Here is a 15,466-nt window from a genome sequence, read left to right on the forward strand (position 1 = left end):
CGTGTTCTTGTTCGCGCTTCCGTACATCGACTGTTGCCACACACGGAAAGTCTCGGGATAGTTTTGGTTTCAGGGACCGGTCTGACTCGCCTGACCCACCCCTTGATGAGTCGCGGTGGGCCGGGCTGTCAGACTGAGAAGGGGGCGGGACAGGTGAGGAGTACAAGAAAGAAAGGATGGGAGGACTTCTTCAGCGTGTGTTGTGTTTTTGCGCCAGAAGAGAGAAGCTGCGAGGGTCGTTTTTAGCTAGTTATTACCGTTTATTTGTTTATTTGTTTCCGTGTTTTGGCGGGAGTGCTCGTCGAACTGTGTCACGCGAGGCTCTATTTAGCGAACGTTCTATTTTTAAACGTGACTGCGCGAGCACTTTAACGGTTCTTGGTAAAAGACGCAGGGAGCTGTCAACACGTATAACTTTTTATTTTTTTTTAAAATATAAAACATCTTCCTTTAAACGATAAGTAATCGTACATTATTTCCTTTTTAAAAAAAAAGTATTTTCTTTAGTTGAACTTGTCTGTCAGGCTTGACGCGTCGCCATGGAGAAGTACGACTGTCACTCAGCAACGCAGGAGTACCCACATCCTTTCATTCATGAGGTGAAGATGACGACGGCTCAGAGGATCAGGGTAACGACCGCATTAAAGTCTCCATGTTTGATTTTCAAGGCCACAATAAGTTTAACTTAATGGCGAAAAGACTCACACAGGCTTCAGTCAGCCTCCAAAACCCGCCACCTGAAACTAATCAGGCAGTAAAACGACTGCCAAGAGTTGAGTTTGTCCTCAAAACAGATTCCTAGCTAAGTAGCTAAACATCAACTGCTTGACTTCAGTGCCAGGAATCAGTGAGTTCACAGTGCCGTATCATCTAAACTGAAAAGTTAAAGGGCCACTATGTAGTTTTTAACCAGAGCAGAACAATGTCATCACATTGTTGACATTAAGTCAAATTTCTGCTATAAGTATGCACACAGTTTAACCATACAAGTAGCCTAAAAGCCCTGTAATTTAATAAAAGTAGGCTACATAGCATTAAATGAAACAAAGAAAACTATATACTATCAAAATACTGTTTGAAAAGACTAGAAAGTAGCTGTAGCTTATCCTTACACTGTTTTACTTTGTTTATATGTGGCGGACCCTGCCACCTTTCTAGCTTCAAACAGTGTTTGGGGACCTTATTTTCCTCTGAGAACAGCTTGTTTATTCAGTGATGGAGTAATTAATGTTGTAAATGGTGCCCTTTTAACACCAACTCTTAATGGCTTGACTTTAATGACAAAATCAGTGAGTTCAGCGTACCACATCGTCTAAACTTCTTCTTCTGTTTACAAGTTTTAAATTTTTTTATATGATGGACGTCCTGCGAGAGAACAAAGAGTGTTTCACAGTCCTCGCTCTGTCTTTAGTGCGTTAAGCAAAACAGACGACGAGTCATAAATGTTTGAGGCAGAGGCATGGCAATGACGATAACAGTTACCACAGTGTTGCATAACATGCCAGTCGGGCTGTGCATCATGGCTTAAATTAGTAGCATGATGTTGAGAAGAGGGTTTTTCACACGGTGATAGGCATCAGAATAACATTAAAAACTACACAAACTGATGGTGAGTGCTTTCAACTGTGTTCGACTGTTCAGTATTGCATCAGGCAATTGTCAAAAGAAAAATAATCCATACAAATCTTCTGTTTTTAAAGTCGACATACCATAACACAGGATTAAAAGTAAGTTTCAGAATAACACGTCACCACAGAATCAAAAATAAAACATTTGTCTTCTTACCTGTACTGCTGTTTATCAAGCTAGGTTGCTTTTGTATGAGTTTTGGAGATGTCTGCCTTCTCTCGTATATAATAAATCCAAATGGCACTCGCCTTGTGGTTCTCAGCGCGCCAAAAAACACATTTGAAAAAGTCAACAGCTCTGTCTCTTTCCTAGAAAACACTCCAGATAATCCACAGACCCTGTTGTGAGCGCTTTCAGGAAGGAACTATTTTATTTCTGCCAAACTACACCTTACAACCGTATCACCGCACAGAAGGAAACCTGAACTGTACCTTTTTTAATATCAGCCATATTTGTGATTATACAAGGTGTTTCCTCCCCGGATGTTCAGAAGTCCTTCTCAGAGTGTTTCAACAACACGTTCAGTTTTTTCTGGTGTTTGTGTGACCAGGATCAATCACATTTTAAAAAATGTACCCGTTTCTCTTCTGATCCCCAGGGCATCATCCTCGGCAGCGTCCTCTTCCCCCTCCGCATCATCGTGGGGGGCCTTTTATTCCTCATCATGTGGCCTCTCGCCCGGCTGCGATTGGCCGGCCTGTCCGAGGAGGAGCGCTCTCGACCGGTCGAGGGCTGGCGACGCTGGCTCTTCCACTCCATCATCGTGTCGCTGAGCCGAGCCGTCTTCATCTGCCTGGGCTTCTTCTGGGTGAAGGTGAAAGGTCGCAAGGCAGACCTGAAGGAGGCGCCGGTGCTGGTGGTGGCGCCTCACAGCGGCTTTCTGGACATGCTGGTTTTCTGTCCAACCCAGCTGGCGACGGTGGTGTCGCGGTCGGAGAACACCAGCCTGCCGGTCGTAGGAGGTGAGGGGAGGATTCTCGTTACAGCTTTGATTGACAGAATTCAATCCTGAAGCTTCTCTTAATCCACTATATTTAGAATAATAACACAAATTATTATATTTTCTTATTTATGTGCTGTTTTAAGGAGCTCCTGAAGCCTCCTCTTGCACTGTAGGACAGTTTTTAGAAGTTTTAAAGCATCAAAACTGTGCTGAGGAGACGGGAGAGAGTGAAAACCTGAAGGATGACTGTAGCAAGAGAGAAATGGAAAATCACTTTGGGGAGTGATGATAGACGGCAGGCAGTGGTACGTGTAAAAATGTTAATTAGGTCAGTGAGAGATGTGAGGAAATGGAGCATGCGCCTTACCAAAAACTCCCATCAGACAGAATTTAGTCATTTGTTTACATGAGTAATGTTTGAAGCTGTGCCTGGATAACGTCGTTTTTATCTGATTTTATCTCAACAGGACATAATATTTCTGTTGCTAACCAGCAGACAGTGCAGTGTGACATCCCCCTTTTATGCAAACAACCAAGAATAATATTTAGATTAAAAGGGGTCGAGGAAAATAAAAGTATGCAGGGAAGTCCAAAGACAAACAAGTGACTCACTCCCTTTGGCTCCTAATCTGCTCTGCCGGCTTCCTGTCTTGCTCTCTTGGCCATCTCGCTCCAGACTCCCCTCCCTCGTTTCTGGTTCTGAATTTTGTTCTTTTGTTTGTGTGCGTTTCAGCTCTGCTGGAGTTCAACCAGGCCGTGATCGTGAGCAGAAAGGATCCAGAGTCGAGGAAGAAGGCCGTCGCCCAGGTCAAGGAGAGGCTGACCTCCGATGGCTACTGGCCTCAGGTGAGACAGTTGTTCGCTCAAGACTTGTGTTGGCAACAGTCTGCTTACAGCTGGCATTTATTTAAGTGAGCGTACAGATTAACTGGAGTCCAGCAGTGCAACAGTCGCCGACTTCTGAGCCCTCAAACATCGTAACATCATGATTTGCACAAAAGCAGTATGTCCCCGCAGTTTCCTCAAGGAAGCAGTTGTTGGTTTTTGTGACACGTGGGAGAGAAAATGAAAAGTTTGTTGCTGCTCAGTGCAGTAACGTTACTTCTCTGTGTCCTGTTTATTATAGTTTTTTTTATCAAACCTGCCCATTTAGGTAAACACGAGATGCATGGTTACATTGGCAGCATATACCATGAACACGGCTAAGTTATGGACATGTCTTATCTCAATGGTTGTGACGCTATTGCGCTGACAAAAACTTGTCGACAGGCAGATGGATGGACAGACGAGGTTTAAACAATACGAGCAGCACCAAAGCGGACAGGAAAGATTAAAACGGGGTCATCTGCAACCCCGCAGCTTAATTTTTATCGTGAAGTTGAGATAAAAATTAAGCCGCATGGTCTTTGAACCTGTACAGTTGTGACACTGTCCTGCTGACAAACGCCTGATCACATTTTGCCACGATGACTCACAAAGTAAAAAATACATTACCAGTTGGTGCTGTCATGGCTGGGAATTATCTGCTACCATCTTGCCTGCAGACTTGTTTACACAACTGGCAATTACCACCAAACTACCCAACCGCACTACCCAACAGTTGGGGTGATGCCGGAAGCTACAGAAACAACAACATTGCAAATCTCAAATCTCTGCTCATGGGCTTCACCTCGAGTAAACAGCTGATCAGATATATTATCTGAGATGGACAGGTGATATGCTCGAAAGGAGAAGGCGGCAACACTTTTCTGCCTCCATGGAATACATTACTTATCTCATTCTTAATCACAGCGTGGAAACTGCAGAAGTAACTTCAGGTCATGCACGTAACAGTGAGGCTGAACAGAGGGTGCGGAGCATTTTGGTCAAATTTTAAACCAGTCCATCTGCGCACACGCTGTCAGGAGAAGGTTTTGTCTTCGTCTAAACTCATAAAAAAACACTTCTGAATTCTAGATGCTGATGTTTCCCGAAGGAACAACAACTAACGGCAGCGCCCTCATCAAATTCAAACCCGGTGAGTGTTGGGCAGTGAGTCTCATCTGGTTTTTCCTGATTTCTACAAATGTTGTAGGAATGAGGCGTAGCAGCTCACCGTCTAGCATCTGATTGGTTGAACTACTCTGTCTCATTGTTTGTTTTTTTTTCTTTTCATTTTCCAAACTCGCTGTCATCAGGTGCCTTCCTCGCCGGGGTCCCTGTCCAACCGGTTCTGTTGCATTACCCTAACGAGCTGGTGAGTGAAGACGGGTTGCTCCATGATAGATTATTTTTACTTGCAGCTGCCATTTGTCCTGTTGGGCTTTTTTTTCTTAACTGCATTAAAGAAGAGGGTCAAAGGTTAAGTCTATACAAACTCCAAGATGTCAAAGATGATTACTAACATAAACAATAACAGAACAAGTGTCCTTTCTGAAAACGTCACTGAGCAACCTGCATGTGTGGCACATGTAACAGAGCTGCTTTGTTCTCTTCCTGGAGTTTATTTTCACACACAGCTTTTGACTCATTTGTATCAGTCACCTCTTCCTCGTCGCTTCCCTGCCCACACATCAGTGTGTACACAAGACTATCCTACATTTTATCAGGCTGTAGTTATGTTTATGAACATACTGTCATATTTGTCCAGGCGAGTGTGTTTGCATACTGGGAAAAGTGACTACGGGTACACATGCTATCGTCTGTTGATATGGATTTCTCTCCTTTGTTGCACCTGGTTGCATTGCGTCCACTGTTTGACTCCAGTGTTTTTATGACTCCTCCTCAGGATACAGTTCGCTGGACATACAAAGGAACAACCTGGTGAGTTCCTCCTTCATCCGTCACCTCCAGTCCGTCTGTGTTGGGTTCATTTCATTACATAGAAGCGGCGGTAAAATATACATTGAAAACATTGAATATAACATTGTCTCTTTGTCCATCAGGATTGAGACACTGTGGCACACAGCCTCACAGCTCTACACCAACATGACTGTTGAGGTAAGACTGTTTACCAGGCCATTACCTCTCGTGTAGTGTTAAGTTACTGTGTTTTTTAATGTTTTGCTGTGTTTCATCCTGCTCCACCTTCGCCTGCTGCTGTGACTAACCCAGACTTTTATTGTGCTGCAGTTCCTGCCAGTTTACAACCCCTCCCAGGAGGAGAAGAATGACCCCAACCTGTACGCAGACAATGTTCAGAAGCTCATGGCCAAGTAAGAAGCCCGACGTGAAGCCGTTCGGTGATTTATGTAACCGCGTCGGGTACAACCGGTGATATTTCATTGGCTGTTTGATCAACAGCAGTTACGAGCCTCTGCTTTATAATTTATAGTCTTTTCACGTGATGTTGTCATCTGTTGTGTCGATGGTTGCTGGGATTTTAAACTTTCTAAGTAGAAGAAAACAAACATTGGAGGTTTTTTAAGGTCAGGCCTCAGATGTTGTTGTAGTTTCCAACAGCTGCCAGTAGATGATAATAAAGAGCCATGTTTACTCAGCCTCGCTGTATGTTTTTTAATGTGCACTAAGTAGTTGCTGTGCTTTTTAAATACTAAATTAAGTTTTAATTTGTCCAAAATATTTGTTTTTCTTTCTTTGGAGGTTTGGTTCACATAAACTGAGAAATTACAAGTGAAGCTACATCACATTACTCACAAAAAAGCTTGTCCGATTGCTATTTTATTTATTTTTTCTGCTTTTTTTAAAGCTAAAAATGATGGGAATTCTTGTTTTCAATCACGTAAAGAAATTGTTGGACGCAAGCTGTTATTTTAGACGACACAACAGCGGTTGTGTACATTTATCCGTACACAAATGAAACCTTTCACTCGATTAATTTCCTCCAAAACAAACCAAATGCACAAAAGTGACCTGCGTTTGTAGCCATCTCTGTATTTTAGTCCACAGCTCAGACTTGAACTAGGAGGGTAAAGGCACAGGGCTGATTTAATAAATAAAAACCTGCATTAACTGCACTATTTAGTAGAAGCTACTGTTGCAATCTCTGTCATAACGCTCTTCTCCTCCGTACCTCAGAGCGCTGGGAGTCCCAGCTACAGATTACGTGATGGAGGGCCGAGTTCCAGTCTGTAAACTGGGTGGTCTCTCTCTCCCAGTGGAGTCACCTGCCAGGAAAACACTCTCACTGTTGCAGAGAAATGGGTAAGAGAAGATCTGACACACTGTGTTTATTCCTTCTTTTTTGCTTCTTCTTTCTCACCATCTTTGTCTCTTTCAGTTTGGGAGCTGGTGACGTGGAAGCAGCGCTGGACAGAATGATTGACAGGTGTCAGTCAGGAGCTCGGGGTTCAGTCCGGGCCAGTGCGGACGAGCTCGCCGATATTCTCGGGCTGACGGACCGACAGGCAGCCGTCGCCATCTGTGGCCTCTACTTCAAGGTAGTAGAGGTTTTTGTGCATGTTTGTCTGAGATTTTGGACCAGTGTTCGGACATAATCACAAATGCATTCTTGGCAATAACTCAACAATTCATAGAATAAATACGACACGATTTTGCACAGATGTCTGATCAGGTAAAATAATAAAGTGATGACATTTTATATCCAAAAGCTCAAAGGTTCACTTTGTTTTTCCAGGATGAAGTTGTGGACCTCAGACAGATCTATTTGAGTGTTGCCGCTCTGTCAGGATTTGTCAGCTTCAGGTCACTACTCCACTCTGCCTTCACTGTAAGTCCTGCTGGTTCATTTCTAATCATTATTTATAAAGATTAAGGAAAACCCTCACAGTGAATGTGTTTATGTGCCACATCATTTCGTCACAGAGCTCTTTGTGTTTTTTTTTTTTTAAAAGATGTTTGACAGCGAAGACAGAGGCAGTCTGAGTGCAGAGGAGCTGTCCGACCTGATGGGGGCGCTGCTGGGCGTTCCTCAACACAACACCGCTGCGCTTTACAGTCAGGCGTCCACTCAAGGCCAGCTTACTGAAGGTGAGTGTCTCAAGTACTGACCAGAATCAGCTGTGTCTTACTGGATAAGTGATGCACCAAACTCCATTAGGATTTTGGTCAATTTAAGGATACTGAATTGTCATTTTCTTTACATTGCGATCTTTAATTAGATGTAAATATAAATAAAATAGTCACGTGTTAACCTAATGTGTCAAAATATTTTCTAAATGACCTGGAATGGCCCGTGTGACATTTCTGCCTGTTCACTAACAAATTAGTGTCTCTACTTTTAACAAACGCAAATATAAAAGATTGACAGAACAGCTCACACATACAAAAATAAGATCACATTTTATTTAAGCCACGCTGGACAAAACAAAGGTTTGTAATAAAAGATGGCTAAAGTCAGACTAGAGGCAATTTTGGTGACTTCAGTGAGGCAAAACTTCGAAACGCATCCAAATCCTCATTAACATCCGCCTCATTTTCCACAGAGCGTCTTCTGCGAGTGCTGACGACCCACCCGACCTATCAGCGAGTGGCAAACGAGTTCATGCAGTGCAACGAGGCGGGCTCTCGGCTGGCCAACGGGAAGGCTGACAACAACAACAGCAGCATGCACAACGGCAACAGATCTGTCCACTACAACAAGAAGTTTGATTGAGGATTTTATAGTTTCGTATTCCCCTTTTTTTTTAATTTAACGGGATGCTCAGTTTGTTCTGTACTTTGCGGCCTTACGGGACAAACTGAAGCAGAGTAACCTTTGACAAAGGATTGTATTTCTTTTTTTTTTACGTTTGAGTGTGTTTGGATGTATTTTTACTCTATATTACTGTAATGTTATACCACAAAACCAAAGAATGACTTGTGTATGTGAGGAGAGTAGAAGTTGCGTTCATGTTTACCAATGTGCCTTTTAATTACCGACATGATATCATGTGCCAGATGCTGTTGACTTTTTGAAGCTATAAAATGTCTTATTTATAAAATGTCTTATTTTGTATATTGAATGTTTTTCTGTGTTTGTTTTTTAACGGGACAATCGTAAGTGCAAGAATACCCTGTAAATCAAAATGAATTTTATGTAAACGACACTTTTATATTTAAAAATTAATTAAACTGTGAATTATTTTATGCATTTTATTTTCTCGCTATCATATTTCCGTGGACACGATGCTCTTGGTCCTTGCACAGTTTTAATGGTAGCGATTTAAATGCAGACCGAAACGCACCATCTTCTCCCCACGTCCTGCCGCTCTTCCTCTTCCCGCCGTTCCTTTCTCCTTACCCAGCCGCCATTTGTACAAGATGAAGTCTTTATACTTTGTGGGTAACTGTTGGGAAGGCCGCGTTTGCCTCTTGTTGGTTCCCTCACGACTTGCTCTGGTCACAACAGTTTGCCGTCCGGCTGATGAATCTAAGGTCTTTCTATAACTTCTTCTTAAGGGCGGACTTGGTGTTTCCACCTGTGCTTCATCCTTCTTCCTCCACCTTCCTCTTTTCATCGGACTTACGCTGATCGTTTCTGTTTCGTTCAGCCTCGTCGCTCTCTCTTCAGAAGACTCTCGTTCTTGGCGGTATCTCTTCATCGGACTCGAGGTGAGGCTTTGGCCTTGCACGTCTGCAGTATGGTCCGGACTAGATGGGTGAACCTCCGCTGTCTTGTTCTCTTGAACTCCTTTCCCTTTAGACACCTTCGGCTTATGAGTCCCGGACCTTAAGCTGTAAAAGTCCAAAGCTGTGGTTCCTGCGACTGTTCTGTGTCGTTTCTGGGTCTCTGGAGGGAAAGCGGGGGTTACATGTGGAGTTTTCTCACAGCTTTTCACAGAAGGTGACTCATTTATCTCATCCGTTAGACTCTGATCATCCTTTACTGAATCCTGTGTTGGATGGAAAGCTGTCCTAACTCTTGGAGGTGTATTCTGAACCATCTCTGAGAGTTTGATTTTCCCTCTCGTTCTCGTGGCGGGAGGAGGAGTCGGCTCCACTTTTTCCTCAGGTGCTTTGCTCCTACTTCTTCTCGTCACGTAACCAGACATTTGAAGCCCTTCTTCATCTCTTTGTACCGACCGCTCACCCAAGTCTTTCTCCTTTAGAGTATCTTCTGCCCCAATGTGAGTGCTCACATCTCCGTCCACCTCAGGTTCCTGCTGTCGTTGCATCTTTTCAATCTCTGTATTTGCTGTTTCTGTTCCTTGATCGTCCTCTCTTTCAGATAATTGCCTTCCTCTGGATGACCGTCTCTTCAGCTTTACCCCGTCTCTCCCCAGACTGAATTCTCCCGTTTTCTTAACGCTCTTTTCACTCTGTTTCTTGTCATCTTCTGTCTCTATTATGAGATCCCCACTCTCGGTTCGGCCTGACGGCCTCTGACTGCATCTGACTTGAACTTTTTTTGTTGTCCCCTTGAGTTCGGTCTCGTTCTCTTTGTTCTCCTTCCTTTTGAAGGTCCCTCCTTCCTCTCTTGCTCGTTGGCTCACTGTCGTTCGGACATCTTTTCCGAGATTTTCCTCACATTTTCTGTCTGTTTCGCGCCATTCTTCAGAAGAAACGTCAGAAGATGCATCCTCTTGAGAAGCTTGCAGCTCTAGATCCTGTTTCTCAGGCACCAAGTCGCATGAATCATCAACTGGGGGATCACACGAATCCTTCACGGCATTGGCGTAAGGGTCCATGTTGGACCCTGAAACAAAGGAGGTTGAAGAGACGTCAAAGGAGGGAGGATCCCCTTCCTGAAGGTTTTGGGACGTCTGTGTGTCTGCAACGTTTGAGGACTCTCCTGACGCACCCTCACTGGGAAATATGGCCGCCGGCTCTTCAACAGGTGCATCACTGTCTCTTGCCGCCACATCCGAAGTAAAACTGGCGTCTGGGGAGATGTTGTTGAGCAACTGGAGGGATGAATTGATTAAATCAAAGCTCTTGACAGTGTTGAAGTACCCTGTTGTGGCATCTGTTTGAGGTGGTTCTTCAGGAGGGAAGGGAGAAGAGCCAGTCCAACCTTCCTTTGACTCGATGTTCCTCGTACTCGTAGGTGAATTCTGCCCGTCGTGGTTTGGACTTGTGTCAGACTGTGCGCCGACGGGCGAGTGAGCTCTTTGGACGTGATGTGAAGTCGGCGGAGATGTTTCTTCAGTTGCAGCGTTAGAGTCGGCGGAAGGCGCATGTGAATCCTGCTGCAGGAGAGAAAAGGAAGATTAAAGATGATCCAGATGTCGACTTGTAGTTGTTAAACTTTATTTTTTTTACATTTTAATAGTTTCAATTAATCTATAAAATTATCTATCCACAGTGCTAAATTGTACGACTGTATAACTGTAATTAATCTAATTATTTTCCCTAATTTGAAGGCTTCAATTACTTTTTATAATTATTTTAATACAACAGAACCTTTGCCTCTTAGTATACCTTCTTATTTTTGTATTTACTCGATGTAAGTCTTCCAGAATGAAATGTATTATATAATATAATATTTCTAACTTTTACTGTTAACAAGACGATCTTATTATCACGATAACAAGCTAAACCTGAGACAAACTTTGCAACTTCTGCCCTGAAAATCAATCTGTCTCCTCTGATTTAAATGAAAATTAGCTAATGAGTAGTTATCTCAGAAAATACAGCAAAAATATCCCAAAATCTTGCCAGTGTCACTGATGACTCACCCCTCTGAGGAAGCCCTCATCGTTGCACAGTTTCTCCAGATACTCCACGAGTGAGGCCACTTTTCTTTCCCTCTCGTCTTCCTCGTTCTCTTCGGTCTCCTCTGGGATCTGAACGGGGTCAGAGAGACTTTAGTGTTGAAAGTGCTTTATTTAAACTTTGTCTTAACGCTGTAGAGTTGAATGCAGATGATATTATAACATATCAAAGGGGACCTGGAGGCCGAGGGAGTCCATGATGGTCGTGTATTCCTCGAAGGCTCGTTCTGCCAGCGATTCTTCATCCACAGAGGGCAGAGATCCAGGAGAAATGTTGGCTTTTGTTGTTTCATCGTCGGTGTTGTCTGCTTGTAGTTCGTCCTGCTCAGGTGTGACATTTTCCTGCTGTCCTTCTGAGAGACAAGAGAGTAAAGAAAAGATTTTAAAAAGGGGAGAATGGGCAAAATCATCAGTTTAATTTCTTGTAAGAAGTCTCTGAAATGAGGTCCCAGTGAGAGACTTCGTTGACCTCTGACCTTGTGACTCGGCCTGCTCTTCATGCTGCTCTCTCCCCGTCGCTGCAGACGTTGGCGTTGCATAAAGCTGCTCGTCGACCTGCTGAGCTGCTCGTCTCAACACCCTGAAGTCAGATACAGCCTCGCAATCAGGATCCAATGACGCTCATACATCGACTATAATGTTATCTGTGATGTGTCTCTTACAGGTCTGGACTGCAGGGCTGATGGAAGGGCACCGACTGGGGATGAACCGGATGCAGGAGGTCCAAAGGAAGAGGAGGTGCACATGGGATGTACCAGTACGGGGTTAACACACAGGGACTAAAATCAAACCTGGAGTTAGCCGAGGTCATATCTGAAGCTCTCTGTGCCGCTGATTCATCCATCAGAAGACGAGGATCTGTTGGACGACGCTGTTGGTTGGGGATTTCTGGGCTCGTCTGAAGGGCAGCAGAGCTCTCAGCGGAGAAATGAGCACGATCGAACAATTGTCCTTCATTCAGGATGATCTCAGGCAGGAGGAACACAGCTGGATCCATCTTTCATCTCTGAAACTGACAATAAACAAAGGTTTTCTTTTAAAAGCCTGAGACCACATGTTAAAAAAAAAACAAACTCAGTTTATCTGCTCTCGCTATGTTACCTGTATATGATTTCTTTATTGGATCCAGTCATGCTATTTCCGTATAAACACTTTTTCAACATGTCTGTAAACCTTCAATGCTTATTTAAAGTTTTGTAATTCAGCGCTTATGTGAAAAAGAGTGTAAAAATCAGTTCAAACAATGAAAGTGGAAGATTATACACTTTTTATACGTCAATCAAATCATTTTACAGGACTTACCTTTCTTGTAGGAGATGATTAATCTTCAGCTAACACACTCAGCTTGAATCTGTTGTAGGTTTTTGAAAATAAACTTGATTCAGGCTGATTTGTTTTCTTCTAAAAGTTGAGATTTCTCTTCATGTAAACACTCCAAACTTCATCAAGTGACATAGATTTAAATGTACTACTGTTATATACATACATGTTGACATAAATGATGGAAGTTGTCGATGAGCCAGTTAATATTTTATTTGATATGTTTCTTTTTTTAAGCAGGTAAAATTTAAAAAAATAACACAATTAATTATATTTTAATTATTGTGATGTTTTATATAGTTTTCATATTTAAAAAAGTCTCCATAAACACTTTAAAAGCATTTGAAATTGTCTTTCATATGTGGAAAATCAAATTGGCGACTTCCGCAAACTGTTATCGTAAGAAACCCCATTTCCCAGGATGCTTTGCGCCCTGACTTCCCAACCGGATATCCGCTTTGCTTTCGGAGCGACGAGAAACTTCGCCACACGTGGAGTTCAGAGGAGAAACAGCGTGTTAGCGCCAACCTTTGAGTTGTTATCGATATAAAACAACCTCCTCGATATATTTTGTAGTTTTTCGAAGCTTTAAATCAAGTTTCCGTCGAGATGTTCCTGCAGTTTTACCTCAATGAGAGCGGGGACAGAGTCTACACCCTGAAGGTAACGAGAACGTTGTTTACATTGACCTCATCTCACATTATCCTTTATAAATATGTTGTACTTCTTTATTAAAGTGGTTTTACTCAAGTATTAACTATGCTATGGCTTATTTGAAGAAGTTAAACTTACTCTTGAAGCTTAAACTCAACATTGATAAGCACGCTATTTTGAAGTTAGCTAGCAGCTAATGCCTGAAATGCTAAATGACTTGTGTCTTATAACTCTAATATTTAACTTGAGGGGGAAACGAGGCTTGTTAAAGTCAAACACAGAAGTTAATACAAAGGTTATCTACTGACTGCATTTATCAAAATTGAGATCAAGTAATGACATTGGACTGAATGACACGGTCTTATCGATGCTGCAAAGGAAACCCTGCATGCACAAAACACAATCTAGGTACACACACACACATAAAAAACATTGCACAGGGATACACAAAATAAACTATACATTAAATACAGTATAATCAGCATCAAGCATGTGCAAGGTTTTCTCCAATAACTGAAGCTTGTCACAGGTTTAAACTTTTAATGGTTGTCTTCGCCTGCTCAAGACAGCTGCTTTTACCACACTACAGACATAAATTGAGATTTAGGCTTTTTAGTTACTACACAACATACAACGGCTGAAACAATTTTTCCACGACTTAAATCAGAGACAATACATCTCAATATGATTGGTTATTGAAGTCAATTGTCAAGCAAAAACTCCAAACACATTTTTCTAGCAGTTTTTGTTTGTGTTTTTAATTTTAAAATGAATATATTTCGGTTTTTGACTGTTGGTCTTCTGCTTTGTCACTAACAGAAGATCGATCTGGAGGGGCAGCCCACCAGCTCGGCCCACCCGGCCCGCTTCTCCCCCGACGACAAGTTCTCCCGACACCGAGTGACGGTGAAGAAACGCTTCGGCCTTCTGCTCACCCAGCAGCCCAGACCTGTTCTGTGAGAAGGCGGCAGAGGAGGAGGCTCTGGATGGAGGGAGATGAGACAAAGACGTGGAGGGATGAGGAGGGAACTGTAAAGCAAAAACAAAATGCACATTCAGGATCCCAACTTATGAAAGTGCTGCCAGGACTTGTCCTCAGTTTTCACCAAATACTCCTGGCTCAGATTTAGGGGACTGATCCGTGTTTTGATATCTTCTTTTTATGTACCGTAATTTCTTGATGTTCATTTAAGTTTGTTGTTATAATTGAGTTTTCATGCCGAATAAATGTTTGGTTGATTGTTTGTAGTCAGTTGTGTGTGTTCGTCTCTGTATGTAAAGTCCAGATGGGTCACAGTTAAGATTTTAAACATGAATAAATGAGAAATATGACAAAATCAGATGTTTCCACACAGCACGAGGGCTCAGAATGATTTAATGAGTATGATATGGCCTTCACATTAAACAGATCTCAACGTGACTGAAGAGCTGTGAGAAATTTTCCAATTGTGTGATAGACAGTAATGGGGGGGGGAAATGGCTGTAATATTTCAAAAACCTAAATATCTGCTGATGAATGCTGACCTCAATAATTTTCCCGCATGAATTACATCATGAAATGACTCATAAGATTTGAGGAAGTTCTTTAATGTGATTTGCTGATACTTGCTTGTTTTACTGCAAAACATCTATAATCTTAACTGTGTTCCTGAAATACACTTAACATAAAATAGACAATCCTTGATGAATCCAACAGACGATCCACTTCACATCCCAAAGTCAAATTAGTGCTGGGGAGGAGCCTGCAGGAGGACAAACATAACTAATGCTGTATAAACCCTTTATATTGCCTATACGTACACATTTACTTTGGTATATTGTGTCGATGTGACATTCAGTAGTGGGAGAAGCACTCATATCCTTTACTGAAGTAAATGTACAATACAACAATGACAAGATACTTCGTTAGGAGTAAAAGTCCTGCGTTCAAAACCCAAAATAAAACTGTGGAAATATTACAAAGTATACATAAAGTATCAAAAAGTAGCTACTTCTGCTGTAAAATGGTCACAGTGACTCAAATATCATGATATATCAAATTAATGGATTGTCATGGATGCCACAATAACTAACTTGCAACTACAACTACAGATATAACGAATAAGGACTATAATGTGAGACTAAAATGAATAAACAACTCCCTCAAATGTATTTTTAAAAAGGGGCCCTATGTAGTTTTGGAGAAGAAATTAAAACTACAATACAATAACTACAATAAAATACAAACTCAAAATCATTTACTTTTTATAAGTGAATAAACAAGCTGTTCTCGCTGTCTGAAGCTAGAAAGGTGGCGGGGTCCGCCACATACACACAAAGCAAAGTG

At 42.3% G+C, this 15,466-nt stretch overlaps 3 protein-coding genes and 1 long non-coding RNA gene across 5 annotated transcripts; 2 read left to right on the forward strand and 2 right to left on the reverse strand.

The window, feature by feature from the left end:
• Nucleotides 1–27: 27 nt before the first annotated feature.
• Nucleotides 28–8,603, forward strand: lpcat4 (lysophosphatidylcholine acyltransferase 4). Of its 2 annotated transcripts, XM_084344554.1 has the most exons (14): nucleotides 28–408; nucleotides 508–629; nucleotides 2,228–2,591; nucleotides 3,306–3,418; nucleotides 4,529–4,589; nucleotides 4,750–4,808; nucleotides 5,340–5,374; nucleotides 5,497–5,551; nucleotides 5,684–5,766; nucleotides 6,590–6,715; nucleotides 6,792–6,951; nucleotides 7,149–7,241; nucleotides 7,366–7,501; nucleotides 7,957–8,603. In XM_084344554.1, exons 2-14 carry the CDS (start codon nucleotides 540–542, stop codon nucleotides 8,124–8,126), a joined length of 1,545 nt encoding a protein of 514 aa, XP_084200680.1. In that variant the 5' UTR covers nucleotides 28–408; nucleotides 508–539; the 3' UTR covers nucleotides 8,127–8,603. The 2 variants fall into 2 exon arrangements, with proteins under 2 accessions (XP_084200680.1, XP_084200681.1); XM_084344555.1 differs by lacking the exons at nucleotides 28–408; nucleotides 508–629 and adding an exon at nucleotides 697–847.
• LOC311251891 (uncharacterized protein) lies at nucleotides 8,592–11,555 on the reverse strand. Its single transcript, XM_084344550.1, has 3 exons — nucleotides 11,344–11,555; nucleotides 11,131–11,238; nucleotides 8,592–10,641 (listed from the first exon to the last, which is right to left on the reverse strand). The coding sequence occupies exons 1-3, from the start codon at nucleotides 11,362–11,364 to the stop codon at nucleotides 8,662–8,664; spliced, it is 2,109 nt and encodes a 702-aa protein (XP_084200676.1). The 5' UTR covers nucleotides 11,365–11,555; the 3' UTR covers nucleotides 8,592–8,661.
• Nucleotides 11,556–11,641: 86 nt separating this feature from the next.
• On the reverse strand, nucleotides 11,642–12,560 carry LOC311251900. Its single transcript, XR_014621465.1, has 3 exons — nucleotides 12,469–12,560; nucleotides 11,829–12,178; nucleotides 11,642–11,746 (listed from the first exon to the last, which is right to left on the reverse strand). It is a non-coding gene; the product is annotated as an uncharacterized lncRNA (long non-coding RNA).
• A 350-nt stretch (nucleotides 12,561–12,910) lies between these two features.
• Nucleotides 12,911–14,388, forward strand: nop10 (NOP10 ribonucleoprotein homolog (yeast)). The gene is made up of 2 exons (XM_084344561.1): nucleotides 12,911–13,149; nucleotides 13,960–14,388. Exons 1-2 carry the CDS (start codon nucleotides 13,096–13,098, stop codon nucleotides 14,098–14,100), a joined length of 195 nt encoding a protein of 64 aa, XP_084200687.1. The 5' UTR covers nucleotides 12,911–13,095; the 3' UTR covers nucleotides 14,101–14,388.
• The last annotated feature ends 1,078 nt before the right edge of the window (nucleotides 14,389–15,466 follow it).

This window comes from Pagrus pagrus, assembly GCF_965226575.1.
Source record: "Pagrus pagrus genome assembly, chromosome: 22".
NCBI classification, from domain to species: Eukaryota; Metazoa; Chordata; class Actinopteri; order Spariformes; family Sparidae; genus Pagrus; species Pagrus pagrus.